A 26738-nucleotide genomic window follows, 5' to 3' on the forward strand; every position below is an offset into this window, starting at 1 on the left:
CATCATCCATTAGTAGATTTTTTCTAAAGTGAGAAATTAAAGTCTTACTTTGATGCTTCAATTTTAATTTAGTAGTGAAGAACATGCTCCATATATTCTAATGATCATCTCAAATCGTCAATATCATCATCAGCACATAATTGCTCCAAAAAAATGTTGAAATTAAAAAAATATTTATTTACTAATAAATATTTTTGTATATATAAATAAAGTTGTTGAAGAAATCATTTATAAATAATAAAAATGTAAAATAATTAACTGATAGGGGTTGATGTGCAAAAGTCACATCATCTTATATCTCTACACAGCAATGGGACAAGGCGGCGTCCGTGAGGACGATGGAGAGCCGAAGAAGCAGCGGCGACATGGGGAGAATAGCCTCGTGGGTGAAGAGCCACCGTCCGATGTACGATCGCGCGACCCAGCACCCCTTCGTCGTCGGCATCTCCGATGGTTCCGTCGACCTCTCCGCCTTCAAGCGATGGCTCGTAAGAAATCGATCCAAACGCTTCCTTTTGTTGTGTTAGGTATCATCTTAAATCTTTTTTATCAGACAAAAAGGAATATTTCGATGTTCTCGCACACTTTTGCGGGTAATTGTCTTATTTAAAAGCTTTTAGCTAAATTTTTCTTGCTAGCTAGGAGGGTGAATATTTGACTGTGACAATGTCTAGATTTTTTGGTTATCAGCATGAAGTGCAACTCCAGTTTTGATGTCCAAACTCCAGTTTTTTTATTTACTACCGATACGTACGTTTGATGAGAGAAAGGTACCATTTTTCATCAATTCTTCAGTCCAGTCTTGCCAAATACAACTATTAGTTTCACCACTATATTATTTATTTGTGTTCATCATATGGTTTGTTCATTCTTTTGATTGCTCTCTTTTCAGAGGAAGCTTTTGATTTCTCGAAATTTGCACATTCATGAATCGGAGCAGTGGCATATAGTAGTTCTTTGCATCGACACGATAATAGTGGATTTGGGTTTAAATATAGTTTCTTCTTCCTCCATCTAGGTAACATATAAGATAACTAGCTTTCTGGCATGCTGGCTATTCTTGAAATGATGGTTCGTTGTACAAATGTCTTTGGTTGAATTACGGAGATTTTCTTTGCAAAGAGTCATCTTTTTTCTTCATCACAGAGTCATCTTTTTTTCTTCTGTAAAATATTTGAACAGCAACAGGCTCCATGGCTTTTGAAGGGATAACTTGGCAACACTCTATGGTTTAAATGTTGTGCTAAACAAGCTGAATTTTTTAGCACACAAGTCCATCGAAACTATCCTTCTAGCATCCGACGTTAGATGACCTCTGTCAAAAGGAAAAAAAAAAGTGATTTAGGGTTTGTATGAGAATTAAGAAAGTAAAAAATCAGCTTGACATTTTCTTTTCATCGCTGCTTTAAAGAGAATTATGACAATGTTTATCTGTGGCAACCTTTATGTACTGGATCACGCAGCAATAACCATGTCAACTGTTGTACCAAAAATGTTGAGTTAGTGCATTTTTTGTTATTTCTGCTCTAATAAGTCACCAACATCCACATATTAATACATTATAGCACTTGATTTGTTATACAGTATAGCACTTTGATTTGTTATACTACATCTTTTTCCTCAAATCATCCGCATCTTCTCCTCTTCTTTTGCTTGGTTGCTCACTTCATTCTTGTTCTATATTCCCATTGCTTAATGCCTATGATGTCATTGTGCAGTGGCAGAGTGAGTTCCATGGCAAGTTCTGTTGTTTCTTAGCGAGTAAGTTGAAGGGTTGTGTTGGATACAGAATCTTCTTGAATGTTGTTATCTTCCTTTCTGCAGGAAGCAAGTGTGGTCTTTGGGTGTTTTCAACTCATTTATTATCATGCTTTAAGAGGATAAAAGACATCTGAGTTAGACATGTTTAATGGGCTTCCAGAACTATCTCTTCACTCTCCTAGAAATGTGGAAGAAATACCAAAGAACATACTGCAATTACCACTTATCATCAGCCATTATGCCTCAATAATACAGATACTTATTTTTAATTGTCCTGTGTATTATGTATTAACCATACTGCTGATTTGTGTTATTTTTGACTTGCTTCTTGGCACAAGAACACTGTGACACTGAATCATACATGTAGAAATCAGTAGTCATTCTAAAAGGTACAAAGGGTTGATCAGTTGATTATACCCCTGTATCACCAGTAAAAGCTCAGGATATCCAAATATCATACTTGCTCAGGATTTCTATAATCGCATATCAGCAATTAGTTACAAGGATACCCAATATATTTAATTCTCTAGTGAGCAGCTGATCATTCACATAGAGGACTGTAACCTTCCTCAGCCCTTTATATGTTCATGGTGCAATTCTTTTTTCTTCAAATTTCTGATTAGTTAACATTTTCTATATAATCATGTTATCAATCCTTTTATAAAAATGAGCAGGCACAGGATTATATATTTGTGAAAGAATTTGTCCCCTTTCTAGCAAGTGTTCTGCTAAAGGCTTGGAAGCACTCGGATGATGAATCAGACATGGAAATACTCTTAGGTGGTATGGCATCTTTAAGTGATGAGCTAGCTTGGTTTCGAAAAGAAGCTTCCAAGTGGGACGTTAAACTAGTTGGTATTGTTCCGCAAAAGGCTAATCTGGAGTATTGCAGGTAACTTTTCCTGGCTCTAACCAAAGTTTAAAATCTCAGTTTAATATTGATTTTGATTCCTTGTCGGGCCGATATGATACCAGGCGATCACTGTCCTATACCATCTAATATCACCAATAATAATAATAAAATAATGAAGACCAATTGATTTAGAGCTGTGGTCCACTGTTGGTCCTCAATTGGACTGGTGAAAATTGGTCAGGTGCATATGGGTATATGAAACGATAGGTCTACCTTAGGAGCATATTTTCAAACATATTGCCTTTTCTCCCATAGAATCATCGTCAAGATCCGGAGAACATAATTGCAAATAATTATTCGTCGAAGAACTAGGAACATTTTTCAATCTGTGTTCTTTGAGATATCAGACAAAACCCTTCTTCTTGAGATTAAAGTGGGAATCCAGATAGTTGCAAGCATAGCAGATGAAGCTAAATACTTTTAATGTCAATGACAGGTTTCTACAAAGTTTGATGCTTCCAGAGGTCGATTATGCTGTAGCCATCACTGCTTTTTGGGCCATTGAAACTGTCTACCAGGAGAGCTTCTCTCTCTGCCTTGATAGCAGTTCAAAGACTCCAGAAGAACTTATGGAGACCTGCCAGAGATGGGGCAGTGCTAATTTTGGGCACTATTGCCGCTCGCTACAAAAGATTGCAGACAGGTGCTTGGAGAAGGCTTCTAGTGATATTATACGAAAGGCTGAAGAAGCTTTTGTTTGTGTTCTTGAGCATGAATTCAACTTTTGGAACATGAGTTGTGGTGAATGAGGGCAATGTTATTAGGATTGTGTAATACTTTGATATATGGAACACAAATCTTCAAGTAGATTTTTAGATGATTTTATGTGACAATGGTCAAATTGGTGAGACATGTCTGCCACTAAACCATGACAGTCCAGTTATGTGTCCTATCAGAAGTTTCAGCCAATGTAACAAGGTGAACTAAACTATGATGTATTTGTTCTTACATATGCCTTATCACTGATTGATTTTGGCAAGAGCTGCAAAGTTGTCTAGAGTTGATTGTCCTCTCACAAGTCTTGAAGAAGCCCACTATCAAATTAAATTCTTTACACAAGGTTGGAGTATCCAGGTGGGAGAAAGAAGCCCCCAAGAGCAGGTAAAAGAATTTTCTTTCAGCCAATCCAGCATTGCATTCTTAAGAAGAGATACATACCCATGCTATCTTTGTAACCTGGCACAGCAATGCCACCACTGTATGGTGTGGGATTCATCAACCATATGAAAGATGCCACCAAACAAACAATTTGCATAAAAGATTAATACCAAATATACACTTTGTTATTTATTTACATTGAATCCCAAATTTGTTGTGATCATTAATTTACCAAATGATGAAAGATGCCAACTTGTTTTATGATATCATGTTTTAGATGTTACTCACAAAGGAGTTGTTTCAAAGTTATATATATATAAAAAAGAGTGTCTATAAAAAATATGCATGCAATGGGTGAGGAAATAATATATTATTAGAAAAAAAGATGAATCATCCAAGAATATAATTTTAAATACCATAGATAATGTTTGGAGTTTTTTCCTATGCAGGATAGAAGAAGGGCTTTAAATTCTACTAATATTAAAATGATTCATCATAAAATACAGAGAAAAGTTATGCTTAAGCTATTTCCCTCTTTGCATACAGGCAATTGTTGACAAAAAATTGATTTCTCAACAATAAAGTTTCTGAAATTGCAATCTATTTTTTAATATTAAAATATTATACAATGAAACAATTGAAAAGGAGAGTTAACATGTACAAGCATGCTTTCACTTTCCTCTTTAAATAAATATAAATTTTTTTAGTAAAACATCTTAATTATTAAAATTTTCATAAAATATTTTTGACTGAATGAAAAGATCATTTTATCCATATCTCTTCGGGCCAATGTCGTCTCCTGTAATACACTATTGATTCTTCTCCGTGTTACCTTCACTATCGCTTATGTGTCCTCTTTGGACTTAGGAACATTGTGGTCGACATAATTAGCCTGCCGACAGAGGTATAGATCAAGCAAGAGGAGAGGGGTAACCAACAAGACTAACTTGCACCAGGAGGTGCAAGCATGACCAAGAGGGTCAACCCATATACAGAGGAAAGCAACTGTAGAAATCAACTCGCTTGCGAAGGCACATACGATTTTTGAATAGTGCTTCCCAAATTTGTTTGCACATAATTAAAAACTAGATAATAATATTATATATTATAATTGATGAGATAGTAAGCATTAAGAAGGCAGATGAGAAGGTTGGTGATGTAAATAAAATTATTCCATTTCTTTCCTTAGAGACTAAGGAAAGAATCTTGTTTTGATCATTCCAACTTGGGATTTATTTACTAACCCTCCATTACTAACAAAAGAAATATTATCCTAAAGGAATATTCCCACTTACACATTGGATCTAACGAAAGGTTACAGTCAAAGCCAACTAATGTTTCTGATTTTTCACTTTACGAGTTATTTTACATGTCTCTCCTTTCGAGTTTGGAAATGGCATCTTTCATCCTTTAATATATTATTCAATAAATATATTTAAATGTTACTTTGTTTGGTGTCCTAATAAACCCAAATCATTTTCATCGATTATTTTATTTTCTTGATTATTATCTTTGGAAAACTGAGACTCAGACATACGAGTCCAATTGTATTATCTTAATTTTTAAAGATCGAAATAGCTTATCGAATATACACTAAATATTATTTTATTAAATAAGTATTTAGAGACTATACAAAATAGTCTCTATCAAGGCCTGTCATACCGAATTGTACCGTCGGACGGTACGTACCGGTCCGATAGGTTATCGGTACGTAGATCGTTCGTTACCGGACGGACTGTGCTACAGGCTGGTGTACCGTTCAGTACACCTTAATGTACTGCTCGATACATCGATACCATATTGTACTGAGCCAACATCGAAACACCGATACGGTACGATATTGTTCGGTCTCTATACATATCTAATTGATTGAACTTATACTAAATTTCTGATTTTTTTTTAATGACTTGGTCATTCAAGAGCTCATAACCAAGAAAATAAGAAATAAGAAATGAGATATATTTATTTTATATTCTTGAACTAAAGAGAAAATATGAGTTATATATAAATAAATTTTTTATCCTCAAGTGAAATTCTCAGTCAAATTTTTTTATCTATAATAACACTTAGAAATGATGGATTTAACAATGAGAATTATTTAGTTGGAATATTAAAACTATTATATCTTTTAGACTTGTATTAATGTTGAATTTAAGAAAATATGAACTCATTTATATTTGTTATAGCACCATGACTCTTACATTTTTTTATATATTCTCATTCATTTGATTTTTTTTTACCTTCCTTAATATTCGTATCTACTACATCATACTCAACAAAATCAAATAAATAAATTTTTTTATTTTAATAATATAAAAATTATATATATATATATATATTCTGAGTTTGTGTGAGGATGTTTACGTAATTTTACCGATACTTTTTAGGAACCTGTAGGGAAGCTTCCCTTCCGGCGATACATAGTTGGCAAGTTGAACACGCTTCCTTGACAGCTCTGCTCCTCCAACCATGGCGTTCCAGCGCACGAAACCACCGCATCGAGCCGGCCCAGCTGAAGTCATCGCCCACGTTTGAGGGCACCGAAGTAGACGATGACGTCGTCCCAAAATGCCCCGGCTTCCTCTATAAATAGACAAGCCGATGGCTTCTTTTCTCTTCTTTCATTCGTTTGGTTGCTGTGTGGGTGGATTAGGTTTTGGCTTCCGTTCCAGATAAGTGTTCTTTGTCTCCTTTCTTTTCTCTGTTTCCTTTCCTTTTCTTAAGGGTTAGTTCCTTTCTTTGGTTTCTGTGGCTTCTGGTTTATCCTTGGCTGGGATCCTTCTTAGGATACACCTCCAGGTTTAAAATCTGATCTTTCGGGGTTGATTTTGGCTTTTGGGTTGTTGTCTTTTAGCCCCGATCCTCAGAATCCGATCTTTGGAATCGACCCTTCCGTTTAGAGAGCTTGCGCTTCTCAAAATCTGTTATTTGGAGGCCAATCTTTTCTTGAAAGATCTGTTATTTCGGTGTTGGTCTTTGTTCTTGCAAGTAATTAGAGGGGGCTGATGATCTTGATGTTTTCGTCTCTAATTCTGTCGAAAACCAGTTTCTACCCTTTATGAATCTTGCTACTCTCAGCGTCTGCTTCCTCCACTCCTTCTCCGTGGTCCTCCTCTACTGGTTCTATGTGATCTCATGAACTAAGTCTCTTTGCGTGATCCAGTCATTTCATTTCATTTTTTTCCGTTCAAACCAATTTCTATTAGCTTAGAATCAGAGAACCACCCCTGCTAAAGAGTATGTCTTCCATTCCGGTCCGCCGCGCTTCGAGTTCTGAAGGAGACTCGCAGCCGACGTCCGATGAGAGGAAGAGAAAGAGGATGATTTCGAACAGGGAGTCCGCAAGAAGGTCTAGGATGAGGAAGCAGCAGCATCTCGATGATCTGATAAACCAAGCCGAGCAGCTCAAGAACCAAAACAGCCAGATCGACGTGCAGATCAATCTGGCGACACAGCAGTACGTCAAGGTGGAATCTGAGAACGCTATTCTAAGGGCTCAGCTGAGTGAATTGACAGAGAGACTGCACTCGATCAACTCTGTTCTCCGTTTCATCGAGGAGGTCAGTGGAATGGCCATGGACATACCGGAGATACCAGATCCTCTCCTGAAGCCATTGCAGCTTCCCCGTGCGGCACAACCAATCATGGCCAATGCTGACATGTTGCAGTTCTGAAATGTCATTGTTGTGTAAGGTCTATCTAGCATGTGTCTCCATTGATTGGGCTATTAGTTCCTTGTTTTGCTGCTTATGCTTTCATCTTGTTGAGTCGCAGTAAATTAGCTTTTTCTTTGGTTCGAGTCAGTAAGTGATGTATGGTTGTGTGCTTATTGTAATTTTACCTTTCAGCAAATGTTGCTTTGGCTGCTTAAAAGATTTTCTCTGATTATATCATTTGCATGTGATTTTTGTTATTGTTGATTGGTGTAGATCTTGAAATGAGAACAAAATGATTCTTTCAATGGTCTTTGGAATCTCTGGCTTTAGTTTTATGTTATAGTTGTTGTCATCTCTTCAAGGTTTTTACTATGTCATTTGCAAACATTCATTGGATGTCCATGATTTTTAGGAACACCTATCGGATAATGATTGTGTCGGCACTGCTTGAATTCAGTTCAGAGCAAATAATCTGTGCTTTCAATTCTAAATCTTATATATATGGATGTCACTGTGTTAACCGAACAAAGTGGTCATGAATTTGGTTCTTTAAAAAAAGGGCAGATCGTCTATTATTACATTTAGAACTGTAGAAGTGAGAAACTTCTTCCTAATTAGCTCTATGAGACAGATTGTCGTAACAATTATTCTAAGTCATCGGTAAACTCTAAATGCGCTGTTCGCAGATGCATGCACATGTTTTCATATCTTTTAGTTCAAGTTAATCAAGCTCACTGTTTCAGGATGCTTTCCTTGTTGGCTCTTTGCAATTATCAAACTTTCCTTTGGTTTTGAAGTACTCTTTATTAGTGAGCACAGTAGGATGCTTTTTCATATGTTTACTAATAATCTCTCTAGGATAAGTAGGAACTTGTGAATCTTGGTTGTCGGAAAACCGATGCGATAATGCACTCTCTTATACTGTCAAAATTTGTACATTGCTGTTGTTTGTGAAATACTAATGAATTTTCTCTTTGCCAACCTGACCTAAACTATTCTCTATCAACTAATGGCTGACATAACACAATCATCCTTGTCATTATTTAACTTTTGCTGTATCTGAAACCCATACTCAAAGCTGAATCAGCTAATGATCTAACTATACTTGGGAAAAACTCACAGAGGCTACTTTGAGACTGTGGCTTTGATGGCCTACTAAAATACATGTATATTGATGGTAATCAAAAGGCCTCTGTTCTCTACTTGTTGCTACTGCAGAAGCTTTACCTGGAAGATGTTTGCTTTATTTGAAACCAACGTTCTCCATTCTTGGTTGATGCTTGCTCTGTGCAGGAAGGATGCTACTTGTGCTTGTTTCTGCCTCTGGTTTTCCATCTTGAGTTCTGTAACAAACAATCTGTGCTCTACTATATCTGGTCTTAATCTCCATACACACAGATGTAGCTTGAAAACTCTGAAACATATTTTTGATGCCTCATGGTGTTTCTGAATGTTAATATATACTTTGTTAAGTCTCCATGAGCAATCATTATTGAGGGTCGGTGATGGTGATTGCATGACTTTGTAAATTGTTTCCTAGCCCAGGTTATGTGATTCTTCAATTAATTATGTTCTTTGCATGCTACAGGCATGGCCAAATCTGTAGTTGAAAGGCTATTTCAACTTATTAGGTAGACTAGAATCAAGACAGGTGCCATATTGATCATGCTTGTGCACTATATATATTCTCTTTGAGTCACTGTCACCTTTGATTTTTTATGCATAAATACATATTATATTGATGGAAAACCACTCCTTTACCTACACCCAACATAATATGATGCCAGTTATAATGTATACAGTGAGCCATGTTAGGTGGAATCTTCCTTGGAAGCAACTTTATTAACAATGTCAAAAATTGCAGCCTCTAATGAAGCTACTGACATGCTTCATTCTTGCTTGATACTCTTTTTACATGTACATTCCAGGCTGCTATTTAGCTTGTTTCTGCCACTCAATTGCTGCATCTTCTCTCCAACTTGAGCAAGACTTTTGTGCAAGATTTACAATTCATCACCTGTGCTTGAGTTTTTTCACCCAATTTTGTGGTACATATATTCTAGTCTTGACCTTATGGACCTTGTTGTTGCTTGGAATTTAGTGAAAAATATTTCAAATTTCAGTATGATATTTCATAATGTTGATACATCATGCTGAATCTTTATGTGCATAGTCATGCTATGGATTAATGAAGTGAACAAGTGTATCATCAAAATTCTTGTATTTCTGTTCTGTTTCAGGTTGTACCACTACCTAATTAACTTGGTATTTTGGAAATCAAGGCATGGCTAAATCTGTCATCCAAGGGTTGTTCAACTGAGAAATGGTATTGAAGTTTTGGCATTTAGTAGCTCAAATCAGGGCTGCCACCAACCACAAACAATGACATGGAGACCATATTGATCATTCTTGTGCACTTCACAGAAAATGTTAAAAGTTGCTGTCACTGTTCATTTTGATCCTTCAATTTAAAATGTAGTGATCAGCCTCCACCAACACCTCACACCAAGGCCATGTTCATTTATAAATATAGAGTTAGGCCTTTGCCTTTTGTGTGTGTATATATATATATTCAACTTTGAGACATATTTATGCATATCTCTCTCTCTACCTTTCTGAATTTGATATTTCCACTTATACCCTTGAAAGCTTGGTAGACTGCCATATTTTTCTTTCATATTATCTCTATGAACAGAGTTTGGTACCAATCTGATGTAACTAAAACACTCAACTCTTCTTCACCATTAGCCAAAATATTGCCCCTTAGCAATTTAGTTTGGGCCTATCAACATCTGAGCTTTACTGTCTGAAAAATTAGTGGGGATACAAGTATTTTCTTCACTGCTTGATGATAAAAACTTTACATTTATGAAGAAGGGTATCATAATGAACAAACTACACTCTTTCTGGGCAATTGCAAATGAAAAGTATTTACTATATATATTTGTAGAGTCCTGCAGCAGAGATGTAAATAGGTAATAGTTATTTTAGATAATAATGCTATTGAAAAGATTGAAATGACTTTATGATCTTGCAGAGATGATTTATGCATGAATCTTGCACAAAATAAAATAAACATACAAAAATAGCCTATTGCTGTGTGTGTCTCCAACAAGATATTAACACCAATTTCCCATTGCCTTCATTAAATAGTGAGTACATAAACTGTAATGCTATTGCAGAGTCAAAGCAGCTGTAATACAATAGAGTTCAGATGCAAGTAGAAGTTTAGGCAAAGAGAAGCCACCACAAGTTTCTGCAAGCATCATGCAGTGACGCAGTGTGTCTGGATCACCTTCTCCACTGCCTCTCCTCGATTACTACTTCAGTTGTCGTAGGTGCGGCACTCGTCGGTCTCGGGGTTGTCCTTGCAGTAGTTCTCCAGGGGGTCGGAGTCAGTCTTGAGCTTGTCCCTGGCGTGGCTCGCCGCGGCGCTGAGCTCCTCCACCTCGTCCCACGCCGCCGCGCACTCCCCGGCCACCGCGTCCCCCGCGCACGCCTCCTCCGCCTTCTTGATGCTCTCCGAGACCTTCTCGGAGATGTCGGGCGGCGTCGACGGCGCGCTCGCCACGAGCACCGTGCTGCGGCGGCGGCGAACACCGCGGTCGAGCAAAGGGAGGAGCCTTGCGTGGGTCTGTCGCGGCCTAAGCGGCTCCGCCTTCACGAACACAGCCCTTCGGGTGGAGAGGCTCACGCCACATACTGTCGTCGCCATGGTTACTGCCTGCTTCTTCTTGCGGTTGGTACTGTGAGTGGGAGGCTGCAATCCTGAGCTATTTGATTGGTTTCATGGTGCATTGGAGGACACACATTTCTTATCTCCTTGGAGCCAAGTGGAGGGCACGACATCCACAGGCTCGTAGATATTTACTGCACCTTGGAGTGGTACAACGTGAACGAGTGAAAGACTACTGTGCCATTAGTATGACCACACAAAGTTCTTATAGCAACCTTAGGCTGCAGTGTAGCGTGTACTTAGCTTCCGATAGGAACGAGGAAGGGAAGAACCAGTGGTGGTGGCAACCATCTTATTCTGTATATAACATTATAGAGAAAGGAAAAATTAGAAAGGAAAAATTAGATGGAAAAGTAGAGAAGTAATGACATGTTGACTTCAAATGGATCTCGAGGAGCAGTAGTAGACTTAACCCAAAGTCAAAATCTGAGTGATGGTACAAAGAACTCTCTGACTAATGGTCTAATTTCTAAGATCAATGAGTATTATTGCTTAAGCCTAAAGCGTTAATGATTCTTACTCTTAATCTCTTATGCAATCAATATAAAAAGCAAAAGAAAAATTTTCCAGGTAAAAAAGGCGAAAAAATTAATATAATAATCAGTAAAAAAAATTAAAAATGTGTTTATATATATATATATATATATTTCAAACGTAGTTTTAGTATGGTGCGGAAAAAAAGGGCATAACCACTTCAATTTGGCGGGTGAGTTGGGTTACGGAGGTAGTGATTATAAGATGGGATTCCTCTCCACTTCGCGCGCTTCTCTCTTTGTAATTATAGAGACCCCGGCGTTGGTTGTATCGGTGGAGGGCCGCTCGCTCCTCCGATTGTCGATCCTCGAACCAGTGAGCGCTGCGCCCTGTGAACCCCCGACTCATTCGAGATTCGAGGTAAGCGCGCTTCAATCCGATCTAAACCTTCCTCCTCCTCGATGTCGTCGATCGACCTCGCTTGAACCGGGAGGTGCGCATCAAGAAGTAGGTAAACTATTGATGAGCATCGCTGCGGTTCGATCTTTGAACAGGAATTACACGGATCCTCTCGGGTAGGTGTTTAGGGTTAATACATATGCTTCTTGAATAGGGAGTAATCTGTGGTGACTTTTTGTGCCTTCTTCCATGATTTGATAGATTGGGAATTGGGCAAGTCCTAACAGTAAGAATTTTCTCTGTTCTGGTTGATCGATGAGGGCAATGGAGGCATGTTATGGTCACCATGTTCTAGTTGATCCGTCTCTTAACTCTGCTGCCACGAGCCTTTTCTTTGGGGGATGGTGACTGATTCTTTCTCCTCCCATCCCCTCCCTCTGCTAGCTTGGGAGGGAACCGAAGGCGGCCTCCTGCCTCATTGTAGGCTGACGGCTGGAGATCAGCGGTTGCCTGGACGTGCACCTCCGCCACCTGGATTATGATCTGTGGTCTTTTCAGTGCCTTCAACAGGTAGGTTGGTTAGGGAAATCGAGGCACAGCATTTGCCTCAGGAAATGGTGTTGGGATATGAAAGCATCCACTGGTTATCAGGTTGGGTTTTAGGGTTTAGGGCAGTCCGGCCCACAAACAGAGACGGAAAAAGCTTGTGTTCTACTCGAGCTCGTCTTATTTGAATTACATCAAGTTCAAACTAGAATTTAGTGTTTGTTATTCTTGACAAGTCAAGCTTGATGCATGACTAGGTTGGATCATGTTTGACTTGAAAAGGACTCAGTTTGAAAGAAAAATTGATTTTATTATACGATATAGATTTTGTATCCTATATATATCATTTACAGTAGATTTAATGGATTTTCTATTACTAGTCTGTAGGTCTTCATATCATTGTTGGAATTTCATTGTATATTTTGGTATATTTTAGGTTGTATATATTTATAGTTCTCTGATATTTCTTTTCTGTTTTCAGATTTGCTGTAGTTATCTTGGATTACTATTCCTTGCAATATCAGTGATCAGGATGAGTGAAGCAAAGGTACACTAATTCTAACAAAATTATCTGATATTTCTTAGTTTGCCTGCAATTTAAGTAGATTTGGATATACTCTGTTGAACACTAACTGTACTTATGCTGTTTTTTATTTACAGATAGATCAAGAATCAGGTCCTCTGGGCCTGTGGTTGAACAAAACTGAATCATTTGTGAACTCCATCCATATGAAGCTGCAAAGGAAGATTAATCTTTCAAGTGAATTAACTCAAAACAATAGCTTGGAAGAACAAAATACAGGAAATGATAAGCTCAATGCTGAACCTCGAGCTGATAAATTAAGAATTATAAATGTTCCAGTACTGATGCTGAAGATTGGTTCATGGCAGGTAGGTTCACTTTCTATGAGCTGAAGCAAATATTAAACTTAAGCTTAGTGTTCAATGTTTGTAATTCAGTAATTACCTCTATTGCCATTGTAGTGTGTATCGGTGGGTGAAGGTGATATAGCAGCCAAGTGTTTCTATGGTAAAAAGAAATTTGTGTGGGAGATGTTAAGATGTGGATCTAAGAAAAAATTCGAGATCCAATGGTCTGAGATCTCGGCAATTAGAGCCCACTTCGCTGACAAGCAACCTGACATCCTAGAAGTTGAGGTTAGACTTGATTCCCTCTATGAAAAAGCATTATTCAGTTGTACATTTCCACTTCTCCTATATGAGCAAACAAATTATGTTTTTGTACGAATATTCTGTTCAAAATTATACCAAAAAAATTTCAGCTAAAAATGTTGGCATATTGTTGTTTTCATGTGACTTATGGATAATTTTTGGGCAGCTAAAAAAACCACCACAACTCTTTGAACTAGTTTCTTCTGATCCAAGAAGGCACCCCATGTGGCAACCAATTCCTGACTTTACTGAAGATCAATCTCGCTTATATAGGTATGTAAACTTAAACTTTGCTTGTAATGCTTTCTTGTGAGAAAAAATTTTCTTATATTTACAAGAACTGTACAGGTACATAATAAGCCAAAACACCTCATTAAACAGAAAATTTTAAACTAAATTCTACAAGCTACCAACTATGATGTGGAATTGAGCATCTTTGAAATATCTATTTAGCTGACAAGAAATAGAAGAAACACCAAGTGAGTAAGGATAGCAAAGACTACAGAGGTAAACTCCATAAACTTCAGTCTGAGCAAACCTATAGATCTTGCATGATTCCAAAATTCATTCAATAGATCAAGAATCTCCATCGTAATTTTACTGCCTTATCTGTTTGAGCTTGAATAGCCCCAGAATATTTAGCTTTGGTTGCATTTTATAGACATGTTCTGCTTCATGAAATTTTACAGGACTTAAAGAGTCTCAGTTATGGCTAAGTGCTTCAGCGAAATAGATTCCTCCATGAACTACCAAAAGAAACTCTCTTTTACAATCATCCTCAGTCATTTTAGCCCTCGTTTAAAGCATAAAGCCAATGTAGAGATGCCACTCATATAAGCCGAGTTCCTCCACATTCTCTTTGTGATGAAGCATTCAGAATTATAAGTGTCGTTTGAAGTTACCATATTAACCTGGCAAAGATACATGCAGAAGCCTGCAAAATCTCCGTTTGGTCAAATTATCCTGAGCAGTAGTTTACCCGGAGCAAGCAGTGAAACTACAAAAGAAAGTCTAGAATTCTTTGCTTAAATGAAATCAAGTTAGGTCAACTGATAGTAGCATTCTTTTATATTAAATCTCTTGATTTCTTATGATTTTATATTAAATTATTTCAGTTTCCTCCTTTTCCAAGAGGAAAATTCCATTTCCTGCTAAGAGTAACATCTGCCATCGTTTCTTTCTTTCCCACCTCCTTGGATCAACCAGCACAATCACACCGGAAGAATGCCTTACTGCAATTGTTTTGCCTCAATTCAGTTTATCAAATCTTATGATTAATATGTACATTCCCTTTCTATAATCGCACTGAATAAGCGGACTGTTGGTTGGCCTCCATTTCAGCTATATTTCTATGTTTTTAAAGTTTGCAATCGATCTGAAATGATACCAAAATAAACTGGTTTTTCTTAAATTGTAATTATAAAGTGCAATAAGATCCTTCTTCTTTACAAAGTTTATGCACTTGTCTATATTTCTTTCAGGAGACACCATCTTGAGTTCAGAGAAGGGAGTTTCCGGAAACCTTATGACAAATTATTGCTCGAAAACAAACACTTGTTTAGGTTGAGTCACAATTTGTTCGAAAACGATACGTCTCCACTTTTTGGGGTGGTCCGCAGTGGGATCCAATATTCTAGCACCATCCCACAGTTGCTACACATGTTCAACCAGCAAACTAATAACTTGTATCACTCATTCACAGACCATTTTGGTAATCAGGGAACTACAGATCTTTCTACTAGGTATGTTGGCAATTCTGGATACATGGCTCAGTCTTTTGGTGCTAATTTGCCGACTGGACAACCTGTGCCACCATTTAGACTCGTTGATGAGAACAAGCCAAACAATTTGGGATGTATCAGTGAATCTGTTGATGCTTATTTGCCAACTGGTTTTCTGCCACCAACTGGACTTGCTGATGATAAGTGGCCAAGCTCAGGTTTATCTTGCTCATCGACTTACATATCTACATCGATGATCATGTTATTTAACTAAATTTGGTTTTTTTCCTCAATTTGTAAGATATTGCATTTCTGGAAGCAGCTGCTGAGGAGCATTCTGGAGTTCTGAATCATATACCAAATATGGATAACAGAGCCTCAAGTTCAGGTGCAGTTCTCTGAATCATATACCACATATGGATAACAGAGCCTCAAGTTCAGGTGCAGTTCTAACCCTTCTTTTACTTAATTTTAGAATCTGCACTAACCTCCCTTTATCTTATGCAGCCAATCTGGTGATTAATCCTGGCACATGACTCAATCTGCAATCGCAACGGTTGAGCGATTCTTACTGGAAGGTGACTAGCAAAGTATTGTTAAGAATGTGCTCGAGTCATTGATGAACATGATTCAACCAGGCTCACAACCTGAAACCGTAAACCATGAACCAGAAGAGTAAGGATTTATTTAGATAATGATGTAGACCAACATCATAACTTGTGCATTGGTAGATTGGTTTAACGTTGTTTTCAGTCTTTGCAAGGACAATGTGGTTTTAGTTCATTATTGCCACAGATTTATGGATTTATTACATCTTTGGCAGGAATTCCAACACCGTCACCAGAATCTTAATCTTTATACACGCTTTTGCAACTATCAAAAACCCAGATTCGAGGATATATAGCATCCTGTGTTTAAAAGTAAGAAGACCACCTCCAAAAAAAATTCAGCTTGATCATTGTCATGTAACACATTGTGCAGGTATAATTTTAAGGAGAGAAAAATAGAAAAAAGATATTTCATTTGAGTTGTTAAGTTCCTGTCCCCCAGACATCTGTTTTAACTGGACAAGACAGGACTGTTGTCTAAGAAAAAGAGAGAAAATCACATTTCAATTCATGATAATTAGAATCTAAAGAACACAATTTGCGGAAAATTCATGACACAGTATAGGTTATTTTAGCTATTAGCATCTTGAAATCAGATATCCCTTGGCAAAAATTTCACTAAAAACCCAATGAGTTTGGACTCGATAAACCTTACTAAGATATGAGACCAGGTGTTAACCATCCACTGTAGCATAGTAGCTTTTGTTACATCCAACAACCATATTCATAACTCAGTACATCAAAAAAGAACAACCAGCTAATGGTAGTCATAAATAAGGAGGTTGTAGTCATTACTCTGTCTTCTCATTTTCCGTTTGACCAATCTGAAGCTTCGAAATCCAGAAGCTGAGTTGTTCTGCAACACATTCTGAACCTGTCGACCCGTAGGAGGAGAACTTGTTAACTGAATTTTCAACTCCTAGAAAATCATAAACATCCTCCTTGAAGATGGAATTAATTCCCTGTAGCTGGTCAAGAGGAAGCTCCGAAAGCTGACAGTTTCTTGCGACACATAAAGCCACACACCTTCCAACTATCTCATGAGAAGTCCTGAAGGGCAGCCCCTGTTCAACGAAAATGCAAACATGAGAGGAATTTTCAGAGCCAAGTGGAAAATTGACTAGTGCAAACAAACAACAGAAATAAAATACAAGAAATTGGTAAAGAGATAAATGTAATGAGTGAGCTGCTCATGAATAATAAGAAGCAAGCCCATGGGCCTTTTATGCATCATTTTGAACCGTATGGAACATTCTTAGCAGGCCTATTCCTTTTAGAGCTTTATCTATTAACAAGATAGAAAAGTAAAAATATTTTACAATGATGACAAACTTCCATGGAAGTCTCCAAAGTGTTCAATTGAAAAAAAAAACAGAAAAGAAGATGAATCCCTTAAAGCTACCATGTTGCCTTCATTTCTTGAACTTCATAACTAAAAAGATCATTGGTTTTAATAACTGAAGCAACTTGTAGAACAGTTCGGAATTTTTTGGGGGTTGGATAAGAATATTAAGGTCATTACGAACTTTGTAAAAAAAAAAAAACTATTCTGTACCGATTATCAAAAGCAACAATAGATTTACCTTGTTCACAAGATAATCAGCAAGGGTAGTAGCATCAAGATGTCCAGCTGGCAAAACTTTTCGTATTCTTGCATGATTGAATGTGATGTTCTGCGCAAATTCAGTTGTTACTTCAAGCATCCCCAGTACAGTCTTAACACTGTCAAATAGAGGTTCTTTGTCTTCCTGTTTCGAGAGAAATTGTCCTCGCCGTCATATAGAAGCAACAAAAATTATGAAATTCTATATCTCAAAGGAAAATGGAAAAAGCATTTTCAGTGGCAAATATATACTTGTAGATCACGATTGTATGCTTGCGGAAGCCCTTTGCATAGAACAAGAAGGGTCATAAGATCTCCAACAACTCTAGCAGATTTTCCACGGACAAGTTCCATAGGATCTGGATTTTTCTTCTGTGGCATAATGCTGCTTCCAGTAGATACTGAGTCGCTTGGGGTCAAGAAACCAAACTCCTCTGATGCCCACAAAACCCACTCCTCACCAAGCCGTGAAAGATGAACAGCTGCTATTGAATTAGCTGACAGAAACTCCAGGACAAAATCACGATCTGATACTGCATCAATGCTACACAAAAGAGATATTTAGGGACAAATCAAACAGCACCTGGATGAAAAATGATAATCGCAAGGAGAAATTGTGAAAAAAAAATTATATTCAACATAATTTTTTTATCATTAGTTTCTTTTGTCTCTATTTATAGTCATGAAACTAACAGAACATTGCAGTTGACCAGGAAAATCCTTTCCGAAGTTTCATCTTGAGAATCCTTAAGTAGTAGCATAGCCGTATTGAATAAAGATTAACTGCTAGAAAGTGTCAATTAATGCATGTTGCAACCCGGGAGTGATAAAGAGTCACCAACTGATTAATGGATATCAGCAGAAGTCTTAAAATACCCGATAATGTAATGTCGAACTATCTACTGAAAAAAGGATGTAATTCTAAATTAACAAATTGCAACAGCCATATTTACATAAATCACCGTTTGATTTTCATTCATCATGACAAATATTTCACATCAAACTAAAGTTAAAAATTAACTATAATACGAATAGTTACAAAACAAGGGATTGGGAGATTTTAGTTGATTTATCCAATAAATAGAAAAAGATGTCCTACCGTTTCCACATAATGGAAAAAAAACTGAGGACCAAAAGGACATCCAGGGAAATTCTGTTTTAGAAGCACCCCAAATAATGCCCTTATTTATGACTTGCAACATAGGGACTGTCTAAATCTTTGAACTAATCCATCCATGCTTACACTTATTTAATGCAGATCAGCTATTTTCTTTTTTCTTACTTCTTCTAAATCCATATTGAGGAAGAAATTCTGTAGGTATATGTTGGTTTGCAGGTCCAATATTACAACTTTGCAGTGTCATGGGTAAAGGTCTTGAATGTTTTGATGGTCCACCAAACAAAAGTGTAAACAGCAAGCATGTAGCTTGAAGAGATCAGAACTAAAAAAGATACCCAAACAATGTAGATATCAGAAGACCACTTTTAACTACATTAACTTGTTTGTGAGAACCTTACACAACAAGACAAAAAGGTGAATGAGAACCTTTATGTTATTAGATCTCACCAGTGGAAATGTAATTAACAAGTCACTGGAACATTAAATTAACCATTATAAAAGCAAACGACATGCGGTCATCTTTTTCACTTTCACTAAGATATGAAGCCTCTTCCCTTACCCCCCTCTTCTTTCAGATAAAGTTGTCTTTTTAATTATTTATCAAAACGTCTATGTGTTTCCCCTCCTCAAGTCTACATGAACATTCAGATATGGGTATAATTTGCAGATTCTCATTTGAACTAACAAAAAGCATCCTGTTATGTAAAATGATGAATAGGGATAAGCCTAGTAAATAGATGAAGTCTGGGCTGGATAAATTATCGAGATGACCTTCCATGTATAAAATCCATGATGGCAGCAATGTGGGTCCTGTGGAAAGTCAACTATTTGTACAATGGTGCACAGGAGACATCAACTTTAGAACATAAGTGACTAAAATGATAAAAAAAATGGTGTTTGTAGAAACAAAAGAATTTGTAATTGCTACAGATTTCTAAATAACTGATTTCTTTATTGTGATAAATCAATGAGATAATTGTCATCACATGATGATAATACTTAACAATCACATAAAATCAAATGGCAGGCAGTTCAGGCTGGAAACAGCTGGGTTGATGAAATACAGGTACAATGAACAACAGATTAACTTTATTTAAAGGTATATATGAAAATAAACATACCTGTTTCTCATAGGAGCAGTAAATCCCAGAGCATCTGAAGTAAGAAATCTGTCAATAGGAAGGCCAGTACCAGCCAACGCACAAGCACCTAAGGGGCAGAAGTTCATCCGATCCTTGCAATCAACCAGCCGACCGACATCACGTTCAAGCTACAACATATCACATCACTTACATAGTTATGCAAGTTTAACTCAAAGAATTAACACTCGTCATTATAAAAAAAAATATGTTCCTTGGAACATACATATCTGACCATAGTTTAAATTTTCAAATAAGTTAGAGCAAACAAAATAGTCAAATAACTCACATCTTAACTGAAAGAAATGACACACTGTCTATGATGCATCTTAAGATGGAAAAATCATCATACAGAAATGTATCCTCTTTGTTTCTCTAGATAAATCTTATGTCTTCTTCAGTTGATGCTTTATTAAACAAGACCATAGAAGGCAAGCCAAGTGGGAGCCAAAGGTGTTACCCAAATGGCATTCTCAAGTCTAAGACTCGAATGATGGTCAAGCAGTGTTATTCTATGGACATATTATGATAGGTTTAACAACCAGCAAAGGACCATTTCTGCAAGTTGTCATGTGAGGTCTATGATCATTATCAAGCCATTTTATGTCTATTATTATCCCTTAAATTCCTGAACTTAAGACCACCTTTCATAACAGCTTAATGTCTATTTTACAGGTCTATATGTGACTAATAATGATGAACTCATTGTTCTGTAAAGCCAAAACCTATCTCAATTCCACATTTTATCTCAAGGTAAAACATGCCTAGTAGATCTTCTACAAGCACAAGGCTATGCGTATTGACCCACCCTAGACCTTGAATTGACATAAAGTCTCATGCATTAAATCCGCCACCCCTTACCTTAGGGTTAGTGCCAAATATTTGTCTAGTTAAATCTTTGGGAGAAAGAATAAAATGTAAAATCTACAACCAATACAAGATCTAAGGCTTGGACGGACAACATATTTTGAGTCTAAAGTTTCCAGATTTATCATTAGGAAATTAAACTTAAGCCAATCAGTTAGTTGTTTCTGGATCAAGGTATCGTAACCTGATAGCTGAATAAGTAGTGTTTAATATGTATGCTCACTAGCCATTCTTGACTTCATACGGTACTTGATACAGCCATTGTAAGCACTAACAACCAAGGATTGCCTTTTCGGGTATCAGACCCATTCCAGTAATTTGTCAGAACGATATGTACCGATCTGTATCAGTATACCAGCCCATGATATGCAAATGTATACTGGTTGTTCGGCAAGGAAGAAAAAGAGAGAAGTGGAAAGGGCGGTGGAGGGAGGAAGGAGGAAGGAGGAAGGAGGAAGGAAGAAGGAAGAAGAGGAAGATATGGAGAAGGAAGAAGGAAGAAGAAAAAAGAAGAGGAAAAGAGAAGCGGCAATGGCGAGGCAACGGCATTGTCAAAGCATCAACGACAATGACGAGAAAGCGTTGAAGCAACAATGGTGAAGTGGCAACAACAAGGCGGCGGCATCTTACGTGAGAAGAGGATTATTATTTTCGTTTTTAATACTGATTTGGACAGGGCTCCACCATTTTTTTGAATTTTCTATTAATTTAACTGGACCGCAAGAAACAGGATAGTCGACATATCGGCCCATGCTTAGACCGGTATATACTGCCCGTACCATACTGTTTTGGGTGGTACAGCAAACAATCTATCAACAAACCAACATTTCATCCACTTGTAGGCATATACATAGGACCAGCTTACTGCTTTCATGATCCACAACAGTAAACTAGCCTACATCAACTACATTGTAGTGCACTTCATCTTCTCTAATGAATCAGCAATTTTCTTAGACCAAATGCTTCAACCATAGAGAAAGAGCTCACTAACCAGTCTTGACTTCACAAAGTACTTGACAGAGCCACTTTTCAGCAATATCAAGGATCAAAAGTTATATACACTTGTGTAAGTATGACCAAGGAATCTGCTTATTACTGTCATGATCTACATTGGTAAACCAGCCCACATCAACTCCGATGGAGTGTGCTTCACCTTCTCTACCAAAATGAAATCTTCTTAGACCAAATACTTCAACCATCAGAAAAGTCTACATTATTGCACGAACTTATTCCCTCAAACATGCTTTTAAAATGAGTTTCTATATCTTGCCTCCTTTATTAAAGGCTATTATTGATTGAGAAATTCATACATGTTTCCTGACATTCTTGGTAATTATATTTCCATCTTCTATTTCTAACTTTTATTTGCCTACTATTCTCCAATTAGAAATAAATGTATGCAGGATTATTACCTGTTCAACATATGATAACAAGAGATGTTGCAGCAAGACAGGTTGTGCCCTCTGTAGATGAGTGTAACCAGGAACTATCAGTCCTTCATTGCTCAAACCTAATTTGATTAAGGCCACCTGAAAAATATAAGAATTGAATAATATTTCATAGAATGTCGTATAACCATTTTGAACAGGAAAAAGAATAGATCAAGTCCATCAGACCATTAAAGCAAGAAATCCTGTAACCATATGTTCAAGAAACTTTTCAACCTCACAGATCCATACATTATATTAAGATAACAATGTTTTTGTCAAGCTCAACATGCATAAAGATCATAGCATACTCTGAGACTCAGCATATAGGAACATCAAAATAGTTATATGCATGCCTTTAATTAACATGACCTCAAGCTGTTTCTAATAGCATATATGTTTCTGGAGAGTATCCAGAGGTTGAGACAACCGAAAATGGCATGTCTCTACATAACAATATATTGTACCAGATGCACAATTAATAAAAATAATCTGCAAGAGACAATTAATGCTTCAATCAAGAAATATAATTCAAAAGTGTAAATATTTATTTGAGGTCAAAATTAATTCCAACATACACAGTTGGTGGCTTGACAATGAATGTTTTCTTCTCTCTCTAGCCAATTTCGCATAATGTAATTATAAGAAATAGGTTAACATGAGCCTAAATAGATTTATTGATATGAAGTTTTAAACATGACTCTCACCTGATCAAACTTATCAAATATTATGCATTTCATGCCAAATTAAGGAAAGAAGAGCAAAAAGAACCAACAAAAACTTGTATCAAGCCATGAGAATTTTACTTTGTAAAGTTAGATATAATATTACATTTACAATAGCATATGTCAAAACAGAAGGGTATATTTTCATAATTATGGTGCACATGTGGGAGTATGTGGGTAAGGAATTCAGGGATAATGAAAAAGGCACAATTGTCTATGTGGAGAATAACAATTAATGGTTTTTGTACATTCAATTACAAGATAAGCAGCATTCAGACAAAAACAATGAGATTTTCAGGGAAAAAATGCAACATACTAAATGAAATGTATGAACCTGAAGTTGTTTGATGGATGCCACAATTTTATCAGTGGCTTCCCTACACCACAAGCGGAGATCTGTTACAACTTGATCATTTCGGCTTCTTGCGGTGTGGAGTTTTTTCGCAGGTTCCCCGATAACTTCTGTGAGTGCAGCTTCAATATTCATGTGCACATCCTCCCTATCCATTCTCCAAACAAACTCCCCTGCCTCAATTCGTCTCTCTATCTCATCAAGACCATGCAGTATGCTATCTCTATCGCTGACAGTCATTAAACCCTGCACCACAGTAATGATTAGTAAATGAAATGCCTTCTTCAGAAGAAATAAAGTGACAAAAGTTGATTCAAGAGTCGCTTCGTAAATATAATGCATTATAGAAACGCTCATTATACTTATGTAAACATAATTTCTTTTCTAAAGTCTACTCTGAACTTGTAACTCACATAATATATGAAATTTAATTAATAAAGCATTTTGCGTTTAAAGTGAACACAATATCCCATTTGTTCACCAAAACTAGCATCATTGCATAGTCTAGTCATGTCCCTGACAGAAAATAGATGGTTTTCAGCATTGTTAGATGTTCTCAAGAGATGAGATTTGCATAAAATGGCTCAAGTAGTGTAGCACAAAACCTGAAGTAGACTTCCACTCTATTCTCTTGGAACTCTCTCCATGCTGTAGATTTCTAAAAATCACCAACCAAAACATAACTAAATCATCCGTTTCACAGGATGATAAACATGATTATTTCATAGAAAAAGTTCTTATCCGAATGTTTAAACACACTACTATTGAACATTAAAAGAACTTTAAATGGTTGGTGAGCTTTGGTATCAAGGTTGCTCATCTGTGGTCCAGTTGATCAAATTTCGAGTCAAAACGATGGATAAGACTGCATAATGAAACAAAGTTAGATATCCTTCTACAGAACCCTCCAGAGTAGAGCTAAAACCCAAAACGCCAACTTAACAAATTGAGAGCCAATTCCAACCCCTCTCGCACAAACTCTTCCAGAATCCTGAAAACTAAGAAAAGTAATGACCACAATTCCTACCCCAACTCATCCAGAATCCTGAAAAAGAAGTAAAAGCATAACCATAATCCTTGAAAAGCATCACCAGAAGTGAAAAGAACTAACACCCGCGAGCGTGATTTCTTCGAGCAACTCGTGCTCAAGGACTGCCGACAATGGCAAACGCATGACGACTCACCTGGTGGGCGAGCATCCGGGCGTGGGCGCGGCTACCCATGATGTCCTGCTTGTAGAGCGCCTTGTCGAAGGAGACGGACTCGCTGAAGCGCTCGACGGCGTCGGTGACACTGTCCTCGAACCGCCCGCCCCACAGCTTGGCCTCCTTGGCCTTCTCCTGCTCCTGCGCCGTCCAGGGCTGGGTGGATGCCATGGCCTCCGGGGCGGCGGCGAGGATCCAGCGATCGGCGCGTCGGCGGGGTGCGGCCGAAAACGTCGGGAGGCGGCGGCGGCGGCGGCAGGGGGTTGGGCTGCGTGTGGAGGAGGAGAAGGAAGGGAGCACGGGGTGGCAGAGAGCCCTCATCGCGTTCATTCGAAGCAGGTAGTCCGATAAATAATTGGATCGAGCGGGGAAGTGGGAAGGGGGAGCGGAGGCGACGGAGAGTCCACACTTCATTCAACCATCCCACCGAGAACAGTAAGTCATTCTCGTGACGAGGGTTCGTGAGTGTCGCGTGTGCCTGCCGTACACGTGGAAAAGGCCCGCAGCGGCCCCCATATCTTTCAACCAATGGTTTGTCACCTGCCGCGTCATCAGAAGGATGGGTGCATCGCCACGTGCCAAGGGTTGGCAACGTGAATCGCGTGCCCAGTGCACGTGTTCCGAGCGGCCCCCCTCAGCTTAGCTAATGGTGGCGTGCCACCTCATCAGGATGTCTTGGTGGAGGAGAACGTGTATGGCACGTGCGATTATAAAAGTCTTATTATTTTTTATTATGACAACAAAATCGAATGTTTTATTATTTCAGAATTTAACAATAAATAGAAAGTCTTTTCAGATGTACAAAAACTTCTTTCTTCCAAAAAAAAGAAAAAAGAAAAAGGAATGAGGTCTTCAACACTTGTTTCATATGTAAATTATGGGATAAAATTTTAGATCCTCAATTAAGTACATTTCATTGGATAAAATTTTAGATTCTCATACATCATCATCTGATTGAGTCAGATATATCACTATCAGTTCAATGCTTTATGTATTAAATTTAGCTGATAAAATTTCAGGCATATCACTAGAAAATATTCCTACTTAGTTCTTGAAAATTTTGATTTATTCACAAGTCCCTTAATTTAGTTCTTGAAAGATGTAAAAAAATCTTCCATTCTACTGTATGCTACAAATTTAGGTATAGCTAAATGACATTCTGCAATGTGATAACAATGACCTCTTACACTGAAACCATTTTGTGGTTTTGGAATACATTCATGAGAATGGAAGGACTGTTCCACAGATCTCCCCTCCCCCTAAACAAATCAATAAAAAGATCATTTTCTCCAAGGAACTGATGCTACAAATCAATAAAAAAATCTTCCATTCTACTGTATGCGACAAATTTAGGTATAGCTAAATGACATTCTGCAATGTGATAACAATGACCTCTTACACTGAAACCATTTTGTGGTTTTGGAATACATTCATGAGAATGGAAGGACTGTTCCACAGATCTCTCCTCCCCCTAAACAAATCAATAAAAAGTTCATTTTCTCCAAGGAACTGACCAAAAAAAAAAAAGAATTTGGTAGTAAGTCATAAGAAAGATCAGAAGATGCTACCCACATGCCAAAAGCAAGTGCAGTATGAAGAATTAAGAAGAGTACAATTGAGTTGTATTTTATTAAGTATAGATAAAAAAGCATTAAAAGAATAATTACAAATATACAGTTTCTAAGTGTACACTGAATCAATCCTATAAATATTTTCTTTTATGATTGAATCAATCCAAGGATCGTTTGTCATCTTTTCAAGTTAACCACTATAATTTGATGAACTTCTTTTTGCTTTTTTTCTTTTCATGTTCCTCTTCTCTTTGGAATCTAATAGGACACTTCTTTCCTTCTAGTCTATTTGATCATGTTGAACTTTTTTTTTGCCACATTTATGTTTTCTTTGCTCTTTGACAAAAATAATTTGGACTTCTCTTTTGCTCACATAGTCACAAATCAACCCTAAAAACCTGTTAGTTGCATTATTATTCTCAAAATGGACTTCGAAGGTTCCTAGTTAGCCTGTCCATAGCTAAATTTTGACATGAGAAATAATTTGCAAAGCTTGTATCAGGTATCTCACAACATTATATCTACAGGTTTGTAGACTATAGGAATGACATGAAAGCACATGCATTCCAACAGCCATTAAAACACGTTTACTATGGCCAACTCCCAGCAGTCCAAAGTCCAGTGAACAATCTCAAAATGGATAA

The 26738-nt window shown here is 37.4% G+C and overlaps 5 protein-coding genes across 8 annotated transcripts; 3 read left to right on the top strand and 2 right to left on the bottom strand.

Moving 5' to 3' along the window:
* The first annotated feature begins 320 nt into the window (after positions 1-320).
* Positions 321-3622, top strand: LOC103970445 (probable bifunctional TENA-E protein). Its single transcript, XM_009384225.3, has 3 exons — positions 321-488; positions 2436-2653; positions 3111-3622. The coding sequence occupies exons 1-3, from the start codon at positions 339-341 to the stop codon at positions 3421-3423; spliced, it is 681 nt and encodes a 226-aa protein (XP_009382500.2). The 5' UTR covers positions 321-338; the 3' UTR covers positions 3424-3622.
* Positions 3623-6387: 2765 nt separating this feature from the next.
* Positions 6388-7665, top strand: LOC103970446 (bZIP transcription factor 53). The gene has a single exon (XM_009384226.3). It carries the CDS (start codon positions 7012-7014, stop codon positions 7444-7446), a length of 435 nt encoding a protein of 144 aa, XP_009382501.1. The 5' UTR covers positions 6388-7011; the 3' UTR covers positions 7447-7665.
* Positions 7666-10531: 2866 nt separating this feature from the next.
* Positions 10532-11179, bottom strand: LOC135627786 (calvin cycle protein CP12-2, chloroplastic-like). The gene has a single exon (XM_065134083.1). It carries the CDS (start codon positions 11141-11143, stop codon positions 10754-10756), a length of 390 nt encoding a protein of 129 aa, XP_064990155.1. The 5' UTR covers positions 11144-11179; the 3' UTR covers positions 10532-10753.
* Positions 11180-11829: 650 nt separating this feature from the next.
* On the top strand, positions 11830-16337 carry LOC135627785 (uncharacterized). 4 transcript variants are annotated; one of them, XM_065134079.1, is made up of 8 exons: positions 11830-12058; positions 13065-13130; positions 13244-13474; positions 13568-13741; positions 13923-14029; positions 15238-15695; positions 15779-15865; positions 15985-16337. In XM_065134079.1, exons 1-8 carry the CDS (start codon positions 11903-11905, stop codon positions 16011-16013), a joined length of 1308 nt encoding a protein of 435 aa, XP_064990151.1. In that variant the 5' UTR covers positions 11830-11902; the 3' UTR covers positions 16014-16337. The 4 variants fall into 4 exon arrangements, with proteins under 4 accessions (XP_064990151.1, XP_064990154.1, XP_064990153.1 ...); XM_065134082.1 differs by having other exon boundaries at positions 15800-15918; XM_065134081.1 differs by having other exon boundaries at positions 15800-15865.
* Positions 16338-16663: 326 nt separating this feature from the next.
* Positions 16664-24968, bottom strand: LOC103970448 (argininosuccinate lyase, chloroplastic). Its single transcript, XM_009384228.3, has 7 exons — positions 24503-24968; positions 23301-23564; positions 22227-22343; positions 19930-20078; positions 17941-18232; positions 17669-17833; positions 16664-17149 (listed from the first exon to the last, which is right to left on the bottom strand). The coding sequence occupies exons 1-7, from the start codon at positions 24935-24937 to the stop codon at positions 16877-16879; spliced, it is 1695 nt and encodes a 564-aa protein (XP_009382503.2). The 5' UTR covers positions 24938-24968; the 3' UTR covers positions 16664-16876.
* Positions 24969-26738: the final 1770 nt, after the last annotated feature.

The sequence above is a fragment of the Musa acuminata genome, chromosome BXJ2-11 (assembly GCF_036884655.1).
Source record: "Musa acuminata AAA Group cultivar baxijiao chromosome BXJ2-11, Cavendish_Baxijiao_AAA, whole genome shotgun sequence".
Taxonomy (NCBI): Eukaryota; Viridiplantae; Streptophyta; class Magnoliopsida; order Zingiberales; family Musaceae; genus Musa; species Musa acuminata.